Genomic DNA, 22,040 nt, shown 5'->3' with positions numbered 1-22,040 from the left:
AATTTGAACAGCTTCATTTGAATCTACCTTTACTGATTCACCACAAGCTACACCTTAGAGGAGGACAACTACCTCATCTTTTAAAACAAGGTGATAGGGAACAACGACAGGCACAAGGGCCCCTCACACATGGAAAATGTATCTCAATTCAGGGCCAGGAGCCGTACTCCTAATCTCCTGTATTTATATGTCCTGTACTCCATCACCTCCAGGCCACAGAGTTAGTGGATACACTCTTACCTCATTTCGTACACAGGGGAGGCAAAAACTTTTAGTAATTAAGCTTAAGAAATCCAACTGCTCTCCATCTTTCTATTGGGGAGGAGGCTCTGTGATTAGGGAAATCATCAAAGTGAAAACAACTAATAATTATCGTATTTATAAAGAATAAAAATATATTTATTTCTTTTCAAGCCATTTGCATACAAACCCCTTATTATCTTTAAAAAATCAACCAAACTTAAAATGAATGAAAATGTGTCCCAGAATACTGGCCCCAGTATTTTTATACAAAGAATATACAGCTAAACCTGGAAAAATGTCCTTAACGTTCCCTGCCCAAGTTAACGTATAAAACATCACAAGAGTAGCTCAAATTCCACAGGGGACCTGGAGAATGTTGTCGGGGATGTGACTATTCTACCCATATCCCAGAACACACAAGAAGCCTTGCCTTAGCGGCCGCCAGTCCTCCTGAGCCCCCTCCAACGATGATGAGGTCATAGTCATAGGACTCGGGGAGATCCTCGGGGCCGTTCATTTTCAGTAGATTTTGAAGTCTGCCCTCCTGATAAGCCTAAAGAAGAAAAACAATGGAAGTAAAAATAACTTAAAAGCAGCAATGTCTGAAAAGTTTTGTGAAAAACCTTTCCTCAAAGAAAAGCAAAGGAAAAATATTGATTTACATCATAGCATGCAATGGAAATGTTCAACCTTCCTTCAAGTGGTCATCAGTAACCTGCTTTCTGTTAGGACTGTCCTAATGCATCTCCACATCACAGATAGCTACTCTGAAGTGTCCTCATAGTACACGAAACTAAGGCCCTGATGGTCCCACAAAGCAACTTAGACCTAAATTAAGTTTGATCGGCTCTTTTTTCCTAGAATTTTTAAAGTAGGTTTTAAATTAGGTTTTAAAAACATCGGTACTATATGTTTTTAATAGACCCAATACAATTTGGCAATCATTTTCACTTTCTAGTCAAAGGTAGAATAATGAGTAGGCTAAGATCATAGATTAAGATAGGGACCTGGTAAATAGCAACTGAAACAGGTTAGCCAAATATTTAAAACTTTTTCTTCATTGTTTAGGTAAAGCATAAAATCTAGAAATTCAGAACAAAATCACTAATTGACACTGACCTGAACAAAATGTTAAAAGTCCCTGCTTTCATAAGACATTTTAAGTAAATGGGGAAAAAAGGTTAAATAAATAAACAAGTGACCCTTAAAGCTCATTTCTTTAATCTGCTTATGTATGAAGCCTCCTATATTTAGTAGTTTCCATGTACTTGGCATTTATAATATAAACGTTAGACTTTTAATTTTAAAACATCCTTTGATTCCACTAGTTTTAAAACACATTAGTTACATTTCATATTAGCATGGAACACTGTTTCGGTGAATATTTAAAATTATTTCTTATTTTAAAAATCTGGGGCTTCCCTGGTGGCGCAGTGGTTGAGAGTCTGCCTGCCGATGCAGGGGACGCGGGTTCGTGCCCCGGTCTGGGAAGATCCCACATGCCGTGGAGCAGCTGAGCCCGTGAGCCATGGCCGCTGAGCCTGCGTGTCCGGAGCCTGTGCTCCGCAACGCGAAAGGCCACAACAGTGAGAGGCCCGCATACGGCAAAAAAAAAAAAAAAAAATCTGCTAACATGAGAGAATGATTGGAAAAGTTGTTAACAAGCACACAAAAATGTTTTTCTATTTTTTTTTAAGTCAAGTTTTAACATTGGTAATCAAAAAAGCCCCCAAATTTACCAGCCCAGACTGCACATTTTTCTCCTGCCTACCATCAGATGTGGGGGACAAAAGGCAGAGCTTAGGATCAATAGAATTGGATGCTTGGGATGTAGAAGGGGGTGCAGTATGGAAAGGTGGAGGAGGCGCGGCACCGTGGCTGCCCCCGGGGCAGCGTGGCAGGTACACACCATGGCTCAGGGATTGAAGGGAGAGCACCTGGAAACCAGCAACAGCAGGGGCAAGCCTGCATCACCCTGACCGTTGTACAAAAGGTCTAACATGAGAGGCTGGTTGGCATTATGGCTGAGGCTCCTCCAATGCAAGGCACGGTGGGAAGAAAAACAATTTGGTAATGACAGCCCTTCAGATCAACGGAGCAATATAAGCCTCAGGTCACAAGCGTTCCTCTCTCTAGCTGATCTCAGAGCGGAAGGGCTGACCTGCTGTTTGAAAAAAAATTAACAAATAGATGCAGCTAGATGTTTTTCTGGAAAAATAACCATTTTTAATCTCAGCCTCATTTTATCTGCATGTACTTAACACAGATGGTGCCAAAACACAATCACTGGCTGCCTAAATAAAAACCACCCGTTCTTATAACCGCCTCCCCCAACACATCTACTGAAACAAAAGAAGGAAAATGCACTGTCATGCTGGAAAGCTACATACTCCCTCTACCAATGTTTATAAAAATCTGTTCTGTACTGAAATTTTGTATCAGACCTGGGTTCTTATGGTTCAAGTTTAAATCAAATTATATCAACCGGGCACACAGATTTTACCAAGAAAGCTCTCAGTGAGCCTGAACATTTTTAGTTCTGTAAAGTAAAATCAGCAAGACAGGCAACTGAGGCATTCAGCTGACCCCAGAACTAAACATGATGCTTTAAAATTTTAATCCAACTTAAAACTGAAGTTGCTGTCATTCAACTGCAAGGAAGTGGTTGCCCATCTGAGATAAAAGTAAGATAGACAATATAAGACAGCTCTCTCCTCCACAGTGTAAGGAAGGCGCACACAGATGGGGTAAGGAGACACAAGAGAAAAATGCCCCGCGTTCTCCAATTACGACTGCTAGAAATATTGGTAACTACTGACCAGAGAAGCTGATAAAGAACGGGAGTTCTCAAACTCTTAGTCTCAGGATCCCTTCAGAACCTTAAATTATTTAGAGCTTTGGTTAATGTGGCGCTTAGTATATTGGAAACTAAGAAAAAAAATGTAATATCTTAAATATTAAAATACTTTAAGTTATTAAAATATCTTTAAATTTTAAATATCAAACATCATTGTTAAACATAAACAACTGATTAAAACATTTTTAATTAGTGAGAAGAGTGGCATTATTTTATATCTCTGTGATTCTCTGTGATGACTATCTTTTCTGTGTTCAGTCTGTTGCACCACTCTGCCTGCCATGTAGCCTCTGGAAAACTCCATGGTAGACTTGCAAGAGAATGAGTGAAAAAGGCAAAGAGCACCTTAGTATTAAGATAATTCTGACCTCAAGGACTTCCTGAAGGGGGTGGGCAGAATGAAGACCACATTTTGAGAACCAAGGACAGCAGTGTAAACATACACCCCCCCTCCCCCCAGCAGCTGTTTGTGAGGTTTACAGATTGTATATTCTTCCATCTGCCTCTCAATGCCTTTCCTCCACCCCACCCCTAGCAAAAACAGTGCTCCAGACTCCCCCAGAAAAGCACAATGCTGAAAGCAATTCAGATTTATTTAAAATCTGAGTAAGTCATCTTTATTTTTCCCCCAAACATGACTCCTATCCTTTGGGCACAGGTTTTTGTTTTTTTAACTATTACACATGAGCTCTGGTGTGGAAGTGACCTAGGTGAAAATACTTGCTCTATCACTCTCAAGGCTAGGTGACTTGGGCTCATCACCTAATCCTTGGGAGTCCGTTTTTTCCTTTTGTAAAATCAACATTCCCCCCACCCCCCACCACCCCCCACCCCCAACTGCTGAGCCTGAGATAAAGCATATTGGCACTGTGGTTGGTAGGAAAAATCCCTTCAGTCACTAATTCCCCCTTTCCTACAAAAGGGAACCTGCCTGCCCAAGGGGCTAAGTCAAAAAGCTCTGGCATGTTTTACAGATGTTGTCCCCTGCACTTACCTGCATCGCCTCTCACCTGAAATGCCCTCTTCCCATCAAATTCTGATCCAGTATTTCAACTGCATGATGTTTTATTATTTTTATTCAATGTACATAAACATGTCACCCTTTCTAAAGCATTCCTTTAGGCTCTTTTACCAACATCCTAAGACACCAACGTAAGGCCCGTTTCTTCCATTGTTTCCCTAAGGTTCCCAAACAACATTCTCCTGTTTCTTGCAACTGTATTAACACAGGTTCTCAGAGCACTTAGTGAAGACTGTTCCGCGCCTTCCTGTCCTTCAAGATTTAGCTGGAAGCCTTTACTTGACTGTGCCCCGCAGGCTGGATCCTCCTCTGATGCCCCTGCTGGCATCTTCACACAATCCCATCAACTCTACAAGGACAAGCATCTTGTCTCATTCCTGCATCACCAGTGCCAACTCCACATGCATGTGATGTTCAAAAATATTCTTAGACTAAAACACCTGGGTGCTAATTCCTACTCTGTTATGTATACTGAGAGGCTGGGCTTCAGTTCAGCTTTCTCATCCCTGAAAATAAAACTGTGGGAAAACACTGAAAAAGTACCAGGGGTGTAGCATTATAGGTTAGGAGCTTGGATTTAGTCCAAATCTGAACCTGACTGTGTCACTTACGTGATCCTGGGCAAACTGCTTAAATTCTCCTGCCTGGGTTCCTTGTCTGCAGTGACTATACAAACGATACGAACTGCTGACTGCTTGTTTCCTTTGAAATCTGACTGCTGTTGCCAGCACGCTGCAGCACCCACTAGGCGATATACCTCAAGCCTCTGCTTTGGAGGATTATGGGCCACGAAAGAAAGAAAACTAAATGATGGTTTATATGCTACAGACTTTCTGAAGAGCCTGGGCCCCAGGCCTATAACAGGAACTGGCAAACTACAGCCTGAGGGGCAAACCCAGCAGGCCTGTAGTTTTTTTTTCACACCCCCTGAGCTAACAATGGTTCTTCTTAACATTTTTAAATGATAAAGGAAAAAAAAAATCAAGAGCAATACTTAATGATGCATGAAAATTATAAGAAACCCGAATTTCAGTATCAATAAATAAAATTTTATTGGGAAACAGCCACACCCATTTGTTTCAATATTGTCTAGAGCTCCTGTTTTTGCAACAAGAGCACAGTTGATTAGTTTCAACAGAGGCCATATGGCTCACAAAGCTCAAAATATTTACTACCTGGCTTTTTGCAGAAAAAACATTGCCAACTCCTGGCCTAGGGAAAATTTCGATCAATGCTGACAGGTGGTGCTGGGTGAAAACTATCAAACGGTAATACTGAGGTGAGTACAAATCGGAGAACTGTCTTTGTGCCCAGTCAGTGAAGTAGAGATGCTTGCTACACTACCTTCCTCCTAGGAGGACCAGGGAGGTTCTGGTTAACCAGCTATCGTGTGCCTAAAATGTTTAGAGCCACAGTAATATTTAACATTCACTCTGTATCGAGTATTCTGGCAAATGTCTTACAACAAACAGACGCCATTTCAATGCCTCCTCCCAGGGGCCACCCTGACCCAGCCTCTCAGCCACTCTCCAAGCAGTTTTTCTCCAGAGCAGTCATCACTGACAGAATTACTGTGGTCTCCCACTCTGTGACAGGCTCAACAATGGTCCCCTAACACTGAAGATCCTGTGAATACATTAGCTGTAAAAGAGTTTCTGGAGATGTGATTTAAGAATCTGGGGATGGGGAGATTTTCCAGGATTATCCCACGGGGCCCAACTTATTCACAAGTATCCTTATAAGAGGGAGGCAGAGGGAGACTGCATTACAGTAATCAATGTGAAGACAAAGAGGCTGCACTGGCAGCTTTGAAAATGGAGGAATAGTGTATCAAGGAACACAGGTGGCCTCCAAAAAGGCAAAACAGATTTCTCTCCTCGGAGCCTCAACAGGAACCGGCTGTGCTGACACCCTGAGAAACCGATTTCAGACTTCCAACCTCCAGAACCGTAAGAAAATTAATTTGTGTTGTTTTTAAGCCACTAAATGGTAGTTCGTTACAACAGCAATAGGAAACTAATACAGCCATTAGAATATAAACTCCATGAGAGACGGACAATTTTCAGTTCACCACTTTCCACCACCACCCCGCCCCCCTGCCTAGAGCTGTGCCTGGCACAGTTGTTGAGTGAATTAACAAAGTACCAATTCTAATCACTTGGTAATGGTTTCCCCACAACAAAGGCAAGAATATGAGAAAGTCACAACATCTAGACTTAAAGCAAAGTGTACAAACCGTGACAGAGATGTCACCATGGAAGGAGGCAGCAGCATGGACTTTCTGACGCTGACCTACTACTGAGTGAGGGACCAACATGAGTGCTCACAGCGAGCCCAACCTTGGGCTAGATGTTTGGTATATATCATCCCATTTAATCACATGCCATTCCCATTTCAGAAATGACAGTAAGGAAACCCTTAGAGGGCTTTCCCTGGTGGCGCAGTGGTTAAGAATCCGCCTGCCAATGCAGGGGACACGGGTTCGTGCCCTGGTCCGGGAAGATCCCACATGCCGCGGAGCAACTAAGCCCATGCACCACAACTAGTGAGCCTGTGCTCTAGAGCCCACGAGCCACAACTACTGAAGCCCGTGCGCCTAGAGCCCGTGCTCTGCAACAAGAGAAGCCACCGCAACGAAGCGTAGCCCCTGCTCACAAGAGAAAGCCCGTGCGAAGCAACGAAGACCCAACGCAGCCAAAAATAAAGAAAATTTAAAAAAAAAAAAAAAAAAAAAAGAAACCCTTAGAGATTAAGAAACTTCCCCACGAGTCAATAATTATACCCAGGTCTAAATGATTACAAATCTCTTGCTTTTCTCACTATACCACACCCATTAATTCAAAGTACTTGTCACATACATTTTCTCATTTTACCCTTACTGTAAATTTAAGAGAACAGGTAATTACTCCCACTTAGCAAATAAAAAACCTAAAGGTTTGCGGGTTTAATAATTTGCCCAAAGTCTCCAACTAGAACGTTACAGAGGATCTGATCCCAGGTCCTTTGATCAGAGAGTGGTTCTGTCAAACAACAAAATCCTAGTTTAAAAGATTTCCATAATATTCTCCTGAAGTTCAGCTGATTTTACGGAACCTGCGAAATATAAGGCACTCTAACTATATTAGTGGGAAACCAGCAGACTTGCAGCTTGGTTCATATCTAATGTCTATAATTATCTATTGGTCAATTTTCCTTTTTTCTTCAAGATAAACAATCGCTTTAATTTCCAAGTGATGAGGCAATCTATGTGTCATGACAACCAATTAAAAGTAGAAACAAGTGGTCAACCTGATTTATATGTTAACAGCTATTACTTTAGAGGAAACCCAGAAGATTACCTTCCTCCCAAACCTCCACATTCTCTGTTAATGCTTTTAGTCATCACTAAGTTTCAAATACTCCTGTAAAGGCACTTGGCGTTTAAAGAGAGAACTGGTGGTGAGTAGACCTGAGGCAAGATCTTTTTGCTATCATTATCTTTTCCCCAAACAGCAAAGCTCTGGAAAACCTAAGGAACCCAGTTGGTTGAGGCATGCTAAAGGGAGGATCAGAGACCAAATGATGCTTCCACAATTGCTAGATCAAAGGATGGTAGACACTGGGAAGGGTGAGCATCCCTTCATATAAAAAAGGGGAAAAACTGACTACTTCAGAAAATAATTGGCCCAGTTTCATGAGAAATTTCTCTTTTTGCTAAAAACCTCCACTATTACTGAAGAACCTCTCAATCTCAATCTTCTCTTGATCTCGAAGTCATTCATTTTAGTCTTTGGATTTCCCTTCCCTGTATTACATTTAGACTTAGTGGGAAAGTTTATCATTACTGCTATGCAAAGCAGATACTTATCCACTTGCCAAATAAGATTTAATGGCAAGACCCCCTGCTACCAAAGATTTAGTTTCTACAGGGATCAAGGAAAGCATAGGCATGCTCACTGCACCTTCAAAACTTGTTTTCTTAAAGACCCAAATTTTCAGCAGTAGCGTCCAAATAAGGTGGTAATTTATATTCTTAAAACAATTACAAGCAACAACACTAAAAAACCTTCCTGGCTTTATGCTAAGTGAAGAAAATGAAGAAAACTTGGATTAATTAATCATATATTTCAGTTTAAACAGGAAGTTTCCAGGCATTTAAAGCCCTACTTAAGAAATCAGAATGGAGTTGGGAACAAATATTCAAAGCTGTTAACATGATGAAACATCACTGATTCTGAGGGGCACTCTGTATCCACAGAAATTACAAACGGAAGCTAGGGGCCAGAGAAGAAATGAAGCAAGTACATGAAGACTACGTAACTGGATGTTAAAAGATTTTGTGTTTGAAATAATCTGGCAAAGGTTACCTTCTACTCCTGAGGTCACTAACAGATGAGGTATGCCAATTTTTGCCCAGTATAACATTCAAATGGAGTAGTCTTCCAAAAAATCTTACAGGTCTCTCTGGAGCCATAACTTCTCACAATTCCATGTATTTGGCCTCCATATTTCTCTGCGAGACTACCTTCCTTACCTCTGACCAATTCCTGCTTGCCTTTCAGCATTTAGTTGATGGCTCACCTACTACAGTAGAGATAGTCTACTTTTGTTGAGTCCAATCACAGGAGAAATTATTTCGAATATGGATACCCACTCATTAATCTTACTGAGTCTTCTTTGCAATGAAGCATGGCATCTGAATTTTTTTTTTTCTTACAGTATTAACTAACGTCACTTAGGCTCTGCCCTACAGATAGTCTTCCTTGACCATTTTTTCCACCCACTCTTCTCCCCAACCTGGTCAAGAGCCCCATTTGGGACTCCTGTGGTTCCCTGGAGCAGAGGAAGCAAGGCAGTAAGTATCACAGAGCACCATAACTAATTTTTTTTGGAAAATTATCAAATACCTTTTAATTTATGGAATTCAGAACTTTTATTATTAAAGTCTTAAGAAGCATTCAAAATAATTTTCCCATGAACATGCCAGTGAGTTTTTTTTAGCAACAGAAGATCATGACAACTTTATAAACTACCAAGAAAAATACACTGCACAGTGAAACAATTTCTGATGTTCTTGAAAATACTTTTTCACTTTACAAGAGATACAATATGTGTTTCTGTTTGGATTTTACTCTCCATTTTGAGATGCTTAAGAAAAGCCACAAAATGTCTCCTACACTAAGAACAAAAATCTTTAGTACGAGTTTGTGATCATGGCCTCTGAAATTTCAAACGTTGCCACAATATTTTTCCAGTCCTGTAAACTCAAAGATATAACTCCTTGTTTCCTGCAATGGGAACTGGAATCATTCCCCTCACCCACATGGTTAATATTAATGGGCTCCAATATTGGCAGCCTGTCATGGTCAAGCCTTATTCTTGCAAAACCATCCCTTATAATGAAAGAAACATAAAATATATTCTCCACAGTACGAGAGAAAGAGTTTGGGTCAATCACAAACTCAAAATAGGACACGGGAGTATCAGGATACTTCTGAAAGTACGTTTGCAACAATCCCAAGATTCTTTCTACTTCTTTTTCTGTCGCTTCTTGATTACTACTCAGGTCCAGCTTCCTCAGCTTTGTAGGCATATCCCCGTTTTCTTCCATTCTGTGAACTCTTTTCCGGTGCTCAAGTCGGGGCTTCCGCGCGGAAGGCTCTGATTTGAATGAACCGAATATAAAGTGGAATGTTTCAGCTTGCAGCATCCACGACGTTGCTTCCTTTTGTACTGTCTCCCAAAAAGATCGAACTATATTATCATCACAGTCACTCAGCGCATCATGTCCATCATCTTCCACCCAGTTTAGACCCACAAATATAAGCAGAAAATCACAAAATGCCACCTGATTAAAAAGGCTCATGTCAGAGTTGAGCTGCTTTGCTTTTTCTTTACCCAAATCAGAAGCCAAAACAAGAAACTGAGCATCGAGGGCCGCTTCTCTCGTTCGACTCACTGCATCAAACAGGACATTGGCTTCTTCGAGAGCCTCGGTTAAGGACTCGCTCGCCGTGTTCACTATGTCATCACGGTTCTGCTGGACGTTATAGATGAGCTGCCGGTACTGCTTGCGGATACTCCGGCATTTCTCCTCATCAACCAGCTCCAGCAGGCTTGGGTCGATGTCGGCCTCCCCACAGCTGAGGTCGTCAGAGCAGGCATCAGCCCCCGCCTCCGCTTCCACCTTCATCGGCTCCTCCGCCGCCTGCTTCCCAGAGTACGCACCACCGGTAATGGTCACCACCGGCTCCTCGCCCTTCTCTACGTCTCCCCTCAGGCAATCTTTTTCCTCAGCCATGTCGGCGACCGGTAGCGCTCAGGTAACGGGCTTCGCAGTGTTTCGGCCAACGGCGGAAACAAGGGGTCAGCCGGGGCGGAGAAGGACGCCTGACCATGCGCACTAGCGGAGTCCCGCCAGCCCCGCGCCCGGCTCGCCCCGCCTCCCAGCGGTCCCGCCCCGCGGAGCCCAGACCCCTCAGTGTTCGCAAACAAGCCCCCGGCCGGCGCAGAAGGCGCGCGAGAATGGGTCCCACCCACACCCTAGAGTAACACCGCTCGGTTCAAACGACAGCTACTATTTTGGCGTTTACTGGCAGTGTCCTCTAGCTTTCAAAGAAACGCTTGGACAATCTTATGACAAAATTATGGGGACCAAACGTCCCGTGCTTTAAAACATTTGCTGTCACATGTTGCGGCAGCGCTTTTTCGCTCTGTGATTAAAAGACTTTTTAGGGGGGGAAACTAAATCTGGCTAAATTATAAACTGCTCACAAAGCCAAAGATCGTGGCCTGCGGTATCTCCATTACAGACAGGCTGAACTCTCAGGGTCCATTTGCAAGGTGGTTGCTTGGAACTCCGTCTTCATTATACTAATGTAAATTGTGTTAATTACCTAGGCGGGCCCTCAAAACCTTCAAAAGCCAAATCCTCTCTAACCTACCCCAGTGGGGGGCGGGGTCACCGGGTAAACCAGGGTCCGGACTGGCGCATGCGCGAAGGTGCACTACCCTACCCCACTCCCACCCCCCCCACCCCCGTCCCCCAGCGTTACGCAAGCGATCTCTGGTGCTGCGCCACCCAAGGGTACAAGAATAAAGTGGACAGGGTCTCCATCAAAGAGCTGTTCGGAGGCTTGCCAAAAGTAAGGGTCACAGACTCCGAGTGGACAGTAAATCTGAACCCTAAAAGGTGAGAAATCTGTGAAGATTTTAGACACAATCTGTTGTAAGGATATGAATGTGAATGCTGTAAGTCGGATGACTAATGTATGTTGGAAAAATACACCCCCCAGTTCACTAGGAAATCACATACAGCTGGAGAAAGGGCTTAGCTCATCAGTCACAAGAGGGGAAGGAGAGAGGGAACGAGAGGGAGAGAGACCACCACATTGCATCTGAAGCTCTGGTTTCAAGGCACCAGAAGTATATTGGCCCTACCTTCCTTCCTATGCATCTACACTGGTTCTTTATTTTTATTTTTTTTATTTTTATTTATTTATTTTTTTTGCGGTACGCAGGCCTCTCACTGTTGTGGCCTCTCCCGTTGTGGAGCACAGGCTCCGGACGCGCAGGCTCAGCGGCCATGGCTCACGGGACCAGCCGCTCCGCGGCATGTGGGATCTTCCCGGACCGGGTCACGAACCCGTGTCCCCTGCATCGGCAGGCGGACTCACAACCACTGCGCCACCAGGGAAGCCCTACACTGGTTCATTTTTCTTTGACATTAGCATAAAGTTTCTTGCAAATACATGAACAGCCAAGCCTCATGTTAACTTACTTCAAAATAGTTACATTACTCTTCGTTCACCATTATTCTTTTTAAGTAGGGGTAAAATTCAGAAAGAAACATGCATTTTTCAAAAACAGCATGCAGTACTGTTACTTGTGCATATACATTACCCTGCCCTATTAGACTGTTAGCTTCCCTAAAGCAAGAATTTGGTTATAAATCTTCCAAGCAAAGCTATTTTCACATGGAGGCATTTGAGTATGCACACTTGAAAGTGTAAGCGTAGATGAAAACCTTTGTTCCGGTACCTACTGCCAACGTATTTGGAGCAAAAGATTTCACAGATTAATGGAAGAAATAGATCTTACACACTGACAATAAGTTGGGACTTCCCTGGTCATGCAGTGGTTAAGAATCTGCCTGCCAATGCAGGGGACAGGGGTTCGAGCCCTAGTCCAGGAAGATCCCACATGCCGCAGAGCAACTAAGCCCATGCGCCACAACTACTGAGCCTGTGCTCTAGAGCCCGCGAGCCACAACTACTGAGCCCACGTGCCTAGAGCCTGTGCTCCACAAGAGAAGCCACCGCAACAAGAAGCCTGTGCACCGCAACAAAGAGTAGCCTCTGCTCACCACAACTAGAGAAAGCCTGCGCACAGCAACAAAGACCCAACGCAGCCAAATATTAATTAATTAATTAATTAATTTTTGAAAAAAAGTAAAGTTGACTGCTTTTCAGAAAGTCAGCCTTATCTCTTCTCTGAAATGAAGAAAAAGCAAGAGAAAAACAAAGCTGGGGACCAGGATCATCAAAGGGCCATATTTTACCCCCAAGTCTGGCCAATTACAAACTAATACTTACCTGTCTTAAATCTTTGATGAAAACACATAGTTCCAAGTCCAAAACAGTTTGCTTTTATAGTTAACCATATTCTTGGGAGCTTCTGATATCCATTTCAAATTCACTAAAAGTGATTTATAAAAGAACTCCGAAAGATAAGCCAACCTTCCCACCCTAAGGTGCCTATTTTCTCCTGGCTCAGAGGATGGAAAACAGACTGACACCAATTTGCTCCATACAGAGCCTTTCTTCAAACAATTTTTAAATGCCTTAGAAAAATAAATTAATTCTCCCAACCTACTTATAAAGTATTACTGATATATCACTTATAGGGATGTCACAGGAGATAACAGCCCACACAACTTGCTCGGAGCAACAGCACACATCAAGACCAGCATCATATTACTAAGTTGTGATTTTCAGTGCTGAATTTATTCTCTGCTAGATCCCTGCGCATAAGAACCTTCGTAACATGTAACTTAGGTCATCCTTAGAAACTCATACTTGCATTATACTCTGCAAAGTTTAGATGTGGCTACAAAATAAAAATCTCAAACCTAATGATTTTCCCTGATCATTTGAAGAATGGGATTTCTACACTTGTGAATCCTTAAGTTACTAAACGGTGATTTTCCAACCCGAGGTCCAATTACTAGTAATAATTATATAAATGCAGCTTAAAAAGAATGCACAGCAATACATAATTTGTTATACCAGTAAACTTCTCCGTGACTCTTAACAGAAGGCAAAAAGTGCGAGTACTTCATAGAAATCACTGAAGTCTACCTTCTTCTTGCAGTAAGCTAGTTCAGGTCCCTTAACACACAACTTGGCCTCCAAAATAATTTAGCTTCCCTCTTCCCCCTTTTTCTCTTTCAGGAGTTGCTGCTAAAGGCTCCACAGGGCCTCCATTTCCTTTCTTCTTTTCTTCAGTTTTTTTCTCCAGTATTATTATTCAGTCCCTTTGCTAGGAGTTCAGATTCATTCATTCCAAGCATTCTTAAGCTCTTTCCCACAACCCCTAGTGTTCAACACAAACATGACGGTACGGATGAATGTTATAGGTTATAGGTCTCTCTATGGTCAAATTTTAGAAGTCACATAGGACCCACTATCTTTTCCAGTGGGGTTTTACTGCCTGATTAATCTACAACCAACAGATATTTAAGAGACTTCTGAGCCAAAGCCAAGAACCAGTCAGGTTTGAGTCCCGCACTCTAAAAGATATGCTTATCCTGCTGTTAGCTACCTCCTGACACTTTTCTGTTCCTCCTTTCACAGCAGTTTTTCTCCCCTCATCCTGCCAGGGTATTGATTTAATACTGAGCTGTGAAGAGATGTGGTGAAGGCCTAGCTTGATTTGCTGGAGTAGCTGGATGTTAGGTATATGTTCTCTTTCATCTGAATTTCCTTTAAGGTTATGTTTGTGTGTGTATATTTTTGCTTTGTTTGGCTTTTCAGTACTAAAGGTAAACTTTCCAATGATCAAGGCAGATATCTGTGTTTTTTAAATGAGTTTCTGAAAAGACCATGGACAGTGGAAGGAGGCAAACCTGGGTTCCAATCATGACCTATTAGCTATTAGCACTACCTTAGGTTGCTTAACCTGTCAGCCTCCAGTCTCCTCATTTGTAAGATGAGAATACTACTGCTCACATCATAAAGTTACTGTAAGTACTGAACAAATGAGAATTACGTGATAGATCTGACAATATTTTCAACTATTGAGCAGGTACTTAAATCTTCAGTTATCCCAAAGATAGCAAGTGTTTAATAAACATTAGACACTAAATAGGAAAAAAAAAAAAGTGTATACAAACCAGTAGCTTCACTCCTGGGATGTTGTTTTAGGAACAGAGAAATATTTTAAAGGCTAAATATCCATAAGGAAGACAGAGAAATATATCTCACTATAATAATACCAGTGAAAAGAAATTTGTCATATAATAAAATTTAAAAACCTACTAGGGCTTCAACTAATGGAACTGTGTATAGCACTTTGAAGGGTAAACCACTCTACTAGAAATTCTGAATCAGGGCCATGAAGAGTCTGAGATTATATGCAAAATTCCTTTTTGGAAAATTTATTAAATTTAATCAGTGTGGGTTTATTTAAATTCTAATGTCAGTTAAATGGCATAGAATTTTTTTCTTTTGGCTGTGCCACGTGGCATGTGAGATCTTAATTCCTCGACCAGGGATCGAACCTGTGCCCACTGCAGTGCAAGCCCAGAGTCCTAACCACTGGACTGCCGCGGAATTCCCGCACAATTCTTTATGTATATTTTTCTCATAAATGGCTCCTTGGACTTCAGCAGATTCTTTGTAAAAACCTGGTATCTAAAAGAGGCTTTGAATAACTGTTCTATTCAAATAAGAAGGCTTTGCTGTTAGTTGAAGTAAAAGATAAAATGACAGTCAAGCCCCACAAAATAGTTTGGACCTGCCACTGAAATACTTTAGAGTATATAAAACCTCCGCCCTTGCTCTGTGGTTGAAAGTCATATATTTAACTGACACTTCAGAAAACCAAGTGCTGGCTGACTTGCCAAGCCTGAAGAAGTAACATAAACAAGGGTGTGAGATGAGAATAGAGAGCCCTTCCCGTTGTAAGAGCCATTACCAACTCTCTTGGGACACCTCAGAAGTCAGCAATGATCAGGAGCATCATTCTGATAGACTAAGGGTAGGAAAGCACTGGGTATTCGGCTTCTAAAGGAGGAAGCCTTGAAAAAACTCAGCTCTGGAGCTCTGGGTTAAAATCAAAAGTAGTGCTTTCTTCGGAGTTTGAGTTTCCTCATTTGTAAATGTCTTCTATCCAACGTCTTCTCTGTCATACAGAGCGGCCACGACTCTTTGTAAAAAATCATATACAAACATCTGTTGACAAAGGTATTTTAAAATATATACATTGCCCTACAGACTTGAGTTAGAGATAACAAAGACAGAGCCTAGCTCAACATCGAGAACACAGGGACTCAGTAAACAGTAGCTAAATAGACATAACGTGACTTTCTTCTCAACTGACCTGGACACAGCTACATAAACTGAAGATGGACAATGCCGCTATCATACAGCTCTTTTAAAAGTCTGAACTGCTTTATATGCTGCCTAGAACCTCTCCTGAACTATTATACTTAGGGCTTAATCGCTAACAGAGACAGTCCACTTTCACCAAATCAGACACCTTGTAGCTAAATCCCTCACTGAAGTCAGTCCTCTGGCCCTACCATCAACCATTCATTCCACAGGTATTTGCTGAGTGCATACTAGGTGTTAAAATAACACATGGAAGATACAAAGATAAACCATTTTCATCCTAAAGGTGAGTATAATTTAGCAGGCACAGAGGAATGCAGTTTCACTCAGCAAGCATGCTATGCACAAACGCCAATGTGCCAGAGCTATGCTAGGAATACCAAGATTTGCATGGGCTCAGCCATGAATCATGAGCACACAATCACACCAGGGAGATCAGGCACGCATCCCAATAGCGATAACACAGAGCCAAGTGCCAGAAGTGTGAGAACACCAGAGTGAACTTTACAGACAGGCCTGCGCTCCATCCTGGCTCTGCTGCTTTACTAGCTGTGTCATCTGGGCATACTCCTTAAGTTCTGAGGGCCTCCATTTGCTCATCTGTAAAACTGGATCACACCACCTCCTTCACAGGACTACTCCTGGGAGGATTTCAGTCAACTAGGTACCACAGCATTTAGGGGCTAGCACACAGCAGACGTTCAATAAATGGTAGCTGCTATCACTGACAGACATTCATTTAAATATCTGATGAGCTCTAAGGCAGATCTAGAATCCCAGGCACAAGGAATAAGTCTAACTCTTCACTTCTGATATTGGCAGGACGACTCCTTTCCCAGGGACAGGGATTTGCGGGAGTGCTGCGGGAGCGGAGGAGGGAGAAACAGGCAAATCTGGCCTTGTACTCTGACACAGGTAGGCAGTTGGAAAAGTGGGTCTGAGCAGGAAGAAAAGTCAGGAAAGAAAATGAAGAACAGAACAAAGGAGGGAAATTTTAGGGACCACAGCTCCAACAGTATTCCCACGAGCTTCCAGTAGAGGTAAACGGGGTCAGAGCACGAGATCACCAGAAAAGCAGGTTGGGGCCAGACCCTGGAGGACACAGAAAACCAAGTTAAGAAATATATACTCATTCTGGATGCAGATCTGGGGGCAGCAAAGATGCAATCAGGAAGATGGTTCTGCAGCAGATGGACTGCAAGGACAGGGAGATCAGAAGTGGGCAGCCAATTAGAGACCATTTAGGTAGGAGGCAACAGTACCTGAAGTAGCCTGGGTAAAAAGTTAATAGAAGAAGTAGGCACCTGTGTGGGAAACCATCAGGCCCTGGTAAATGAACAGACAGGAAAGGTGAGAGGAAATCCAAAGCCTGGACCAGAAGAGTGACACCATTGTACAAGGACTGACAGACAGCAAAGAGGAGGCTTGTGCTGTCACCTGGTTAAAGTGGGAGAAGGCACTGGGTCTCACCATGCATTCACAGCTAGTAAAAATTTTACTATATAATAAGCACCAAACAAATTTATTGTACTAACAATCCATGCCTCTTGTAAACAGTTAGTCCTTACTCTTACCTTCTTAAATAAACCAGAGTCAAAGCAGTCCTTCAATTCTCCTTAGGCCTCAACCTTAACTAGGCCAAAAAGCACATACACTACTAATCTCCCCGGAAGGGATTATGATCTGAGAAGAGAATCAAGTTTTCTGCCCATTTTGGTAGAGTATTAAGAAAGAAAGGGAATGGTCAGAGTTATTAAATTACCATTCATTTCCCGATATCTATTCAGTTAGGAGTCTGGTTTCTGGTAACTTTTAGAAGTTAGGCTTGAAAGGAGACCTGCCTGTTTCAGTGCCTACCCCAGGCACAGAACGTGGGGGGCTCCCAGCCTGACCACAACACCATCACCTCTGAGCTCCTCCCACACTGGCTCCATAATTCCCTTGGATGTTAATCATGCACCACTTTGTGTCCATCTTGGAAGAAATTAAGTCCCATGTTGCAAGTTTTAGTCTTAATCTCCCAAGATTATTATCTCAAACTACTGAAGTCTTAACTATGTCTGGCACTTTGTATTCCAATAAGCACTTTTTCACTCACTTTGCTTTACCTCTCAATACCACCGACAGGCATTCATTTTATATGAGTGGTTTCAAAACTCTGGAATCCTGGAGACACTGATTTACATATAAGAAAGAGTCCCTGTAGGAAAATTTGCAAGCTTGCTCTTAAGAACTAAAATGTTTATGAAAGCCATATGTCTTCGTGCAACAGGAACTATATTCATAGTTCTTAGAATTTAGTAGCTAGCTAGTGCTAATTTCACACGTGGACATACAAGCCCTGACCACAGATAGCACAGTTCCTCATTTTTCTATTCAGGTAGAAAGTGTTACTTGCCTGTTGAGTTACTATTTGCCATCTTCTAACTAACACCTTTTAGGTATTAAATAGTAATCTTTTGTTTGGTTTTCCTCGATTCTAATTATTTAGCAACTAATCGTGACCAAACTACCTTATACATTAAAGTAAGTCTCAAACGTGATATTTATCATAAGAATTACCTGAGGAGGCTTGTTTAAAATAAATTTAAAGGCAGAACCTAGCCCCTTCCAGAGGGTTCAATGAACAAGATCTCAGGTAAAGCCCAAGCATGTGTGTTTAACAAGCACTCCAGGGGTGGTGCAGGTGGTCCATAGTCTACAGTTTTTTGAAAGGCACTAAAGCCTTCATCCTGTAGGTAGTCATCTGAATTTATCAGCTCCTTGTAGTAGGGCTGTACTCCCTGGTCTTCCATGGTACACTGTGAAAACAAGGTAGGTTTTGCTGCTGCTGCTATTTATTGAGGAGAAAGGAAGACAAAGGAAGAAACAATATTAAGAGGAGAAAAGAAAAGCACATGTTTTAACGAGCTCCCTCCCTCTCCATTATTTAGGTTGCAACTAAAGCAGGAAATCTTAACCTTTTTTAAGGTGTGGACTTCAGGATTATAACACTAATTCTATAAGCACTCAACTCTCCACTAAATAAATGCCTTTCTCCACTCAAACCCAATGTTCCCTAAAGAATTTGAAGACCTACCATTTAGTTCCAAATGTGGGCAACAATTATCTAGAAATTCACAAACATTTCAAAGCAGTAGCCTTACCTTGTTGTGTCTTCTTCCATATCTTAGTACTTATTAAAAACCAAAAATATATCAAATGATACAAAGGAGAGTGGTAAGTTTACTTAAAAGAGATGTTCATTTTTTAAAATTTAATTATAACTTGGTGGTAGGCTTTTCATGCATGGCATCGCACCTCACTAAGTGTCTGAAATTAACTATGATCATATAGAATTGAGAACATCAGATCTTACCAATAAAGTGGGTGCAAAGCTTATAAAAAAGTGATTTTACTTTTTACTCCCACTGGTGTTAAAACTAGGACCATGTGTAGAATTTATATAAAGATCAAATGCCTATACAGCTTTTTAAGTACAAATTTATGACATAGGCAGAGAAAAGATCAGACAGGAAAGAATATTAACAGGACTTTGTCTCATTTTACTTGCAAACTAAAGGTCTTGAGTAACACAGTGTATTTTATACCAAGCTAAAAGTCTTAATCTCCATTAATTATTTTCCATTAGTTTACTATTTGTCTTTGAAGTCTATCTCCACTTCTTATACCCATTCTTCAAAAAGGTAATAAATAAGATTCTTTTAAAAGAAAAGGTAGTAAATTAAAATACAAATTGTTATAACCTTCCTAAACACACACACATCTAAATACATTGTTACATTTAACTGAGGCCTCAGGCTTACTTCTAAGAAGGCAATGTTCAAGTATAAGATGCATTTCTTAAACATTACATTGATACAGACAAGGAGGACAAAAAAATCAGCAAAAGTTAAAGCTATATCAAGGTGATGGGATTCTAAGGCTTTCTAACCTGGTCTTCCACGTTGCATATCTCCCCCTAAATGTGCACCCAACCTCCCAGCATCTTGCCTGTATGGCAGGCCATGACCCATCCAGCCTCCCAGCATCTTGCCTGTATGGCAGGCCATGACCCATCCACCCCTCAGTGGATGGTCCTAAGGGAGGACCGCCACCACACTCACCACCACCCAAAGGAAAGATTTCTTTCTCTTCTTTCCCTCTACCCAGTTGTTAACTCTGGGCTAGAAAAGAGATGACGATAGGGACGGACAAAGATAAAGCATTTCCTGCCCCACTTTTCTCAGTACTTCTCTAAACGACTCACTTTCAGCAGTTTACACTGCTGCTAAAAAATTTTGTTATTTGGATTTACGGGGAAGGAAAGAAAAAGGACACTTTAAAAAACCTATTTAAAAGATGAAAATAGGCCGTCTGCCTTTCCAAGCTTCCCACTTCTGAAATGTGTGTCTCATCCACATCGATTAACACGTGAGCTGGCCCCCACGTTTCTTTGTCGTTTTCTAAGGATGTGCTCCGTTTGGAGGTTCGCTCACAATCACCCTGGCTTTGAGACCACGGCCGGATCGATGAGCTCGTTTGCAGTTCAGGCGGCAAAAGAGACGTTAAGGTCCCCCACCTACCTTCAGGGTTGGACCATGGCCGCCTAGCTTTCTCCGTTTCACAAACACAACGGGTACGTCGGTTTTCAAGGTCAGTTCGCAGAGCGCTCCCTCGAGGCCCCCGCCCGTTCTCTGGGGCGCAAAAGCAGAGCGGATCCGGTCAGTCTTTCCGCCCGGGGCCGTGGCGGGAAGTGCGCGGCGGGGGCGGGGCTTCCGCGTCCAAACTGCACTCGCCCGGGCGACAGCCCAGGCCCCAGCCCCGGCCCTGACCTTGACTAAGGCCGGCCACCAGCTCGGGTCCCGGACCGGCGCACCTACACGCGGGCTGGAAACATGGCCTCGAGGGCAACTAACACCTCCCTACTTAATCTTCCTTTGAACTCTGCATCGTATACACAGAATGCCAAAAAACCAACTTCCAAAGTTTCTCTGAAATTTGAAACCTCGAGACAAAATTAAGAACACTGCCCACTTGGGGTGCTTTTATTAGAGAACCTTGAAATAATACAGCAACACCCTAAATGACATGCTTGGTGCAACTGGTCCAATTTTACAAACGGGCGAACTCAGGTAGAGAATGAGTCAGTGAGAATTAAAAATAGACTCTAGCTATACTGACATCAGGTCCATTCATGAGACAAAAGCCACACCAGCCCCCAAAGTATAGCTGTTTGACAATAACAATAATAATAGCAGCTGACGATTCTGTAGTGCTTTGCATATGTTAATACTTAATCTTCGTAACTACCCTGTTGAAGTAGGTCCAATCAGGTCCATTTCACCAATAGGGAAACTGAGGCACAGAAAAGCTTCCCTACCCAAATTCAAGCAGCTAGTTCATCAACAGCAGAGCCAGGATTCAAACCAGGCAGTGCAGTGTAGCCTTTAACCCCTACCCTGCACTGCCTGATACACTGAGATAAGCAACGGTTCCTCTTAGTTGTCTCCTGTAACAGCCTAGGGAAAGTCACAGGAGTCTAAGCCTTGGTCTCCCCACTTGAACACAAGGAGACACACGTGATTTGCCAATCTCTCACAATTTCTGAGGATTCAGTGCTGTGAAAATTCCTCGAAAGGCATCCTTTAATCGTTATACTCGCTTAATGCTGACAAGCCTCTGTCAATCTATTCATCATATTATCACCTACATTTCAAGACTCGTGCATTAAGAAATGATACAAAAACTATTTTCTCCGATATTCTGCAAACCGTCTCTATAAAGAAGAGCTAGAGACAGGAAACCACCAGCCGACAGGGGGCCGGTCTCACCTACCAACACGCCAAGCTTTCACCGACCCGGGCGAAACAATGAACACCGCCAAGCTTACCCGACTTAAGAGAAGCCTCGGCCCTACTCAGACACGCATTCAAACGTCTCCCCTTCCCCTGCATCCACAAGGCACCCGGCAGGAGGATGCTCTCGGCCCAGAGTGCTCACAGCCCAGGGGCTTGGGGCTTCCTCCGTTTTCAGTAAACCCCAAGCTTACACGAACACGAGTCCTTGGGCACCAGGCGCTCCTTCCGACGTCCCAGCACCTGCCGCTCCGGTGCAATGCGGGACTGAAGCAAACTGAGGAGGAAAGGCTGCGGGTTCCCAGTAGCTCCGAGAAGCCGCGCCCTCCTCTGAATGGGCGGGCAAACCGCCAGAGTCAGAATGACAAAGCAAAAACCCACTCTTCGTGCAGCACTGGCAACTAGGCTGATGGGCTTAGCAAAGTGGGATCTCCTAATTGGGTGACAGCACATCCTCTTCCTGCTCACAGCGCCCCCAACCCAAGAAAGGA

General features: G+C 42.7%; 2 protein-coding genes across 10 annotated transcripts in view; both read right to left on the bottom strand.

Moving 5' to 3' along the window:
* Window positions 1-22,040, bottom strand: part of TXNRD1 (thioredoxin reductase 1) — an 88,179-nt gene that overhangs the window by 48,359 nt on the left and 17,780 nt on the right. For 4 of the 8 annotated variants that reach the window (XM_089921198.1, XM_089921197.1, XM_089921195.1 and 1 more), the window contains one exon: window positions 674-796. In XM_089921198.1, the coding sequence (XP_089777324.1) occupies window positions 674-760 (87 nt within the window). In that variant the 5' untranslated portion in view covers window positions 761-796. Of the gene's footprint in view, window positions 1-673; window positions 797-20,277; window positions 20,382-21,584; window positions 21,698-21,743; window positions 21,846-22,040 lie in introns of those variants that run through there. The other 4 variants (XM_022600009.3, XM_089921196.1, XM_089921193.1 and 1 more) reach the window with 3 other exon arrangements.
* EID3 (EP300 interacting inhibitor of differentiation 3) lies at window positions 3,269-21,824 on the bottom strand. Of its 2 annotated transcripts, none has more exons than XM_089921204.1 (2): window positions 21,744-21,824; window positions 3,269-18,545 (listed from the first exon to the last, which is right to left on the bottom strand). In XM_089921204.1, exon 2 carries the CDS (start codon window positions 10,399-10,401, stop codon window positions 9,295-9,297), a length of 1,107 nt encoding a protein of 368 aa, XP_089777330.1. In that variant the 5' UTR covers window positions 10,402-18,545; window positions 21,744-21,824; the 3' UTR covers window positions 3,269-9,294. The 2 variants fall into 2 exon arrangements, with proteins under 2 accessions (XP_089777330.1, XP_089777331.1); XM_089921205.1 differs by lacking the exon at window positions 21,744-21,824 and adding an exon at window positions 20,278-20,345.

This window comes from Delphinapterus leucas, chromosome 11, assembly GCF_059928025.1.
Source record: "Delphinapterus leucas isolate spDelLeu-1000000601 "Yukka" chromosome 11, BTC_Dleu_Yukka2, whole genome shotgun sequence".
Lineage (NCBI taxonomy): Eukaryota > Metazoa > Chordata > Mammalia > Artiodactyla > Monodontidae > Delphinapterus > Delphinapterus leucas.
Note: the sequence above shows the minus strand (reverse complement) of the source record. Positions and strands in the feature narration are given on the sequence as shown.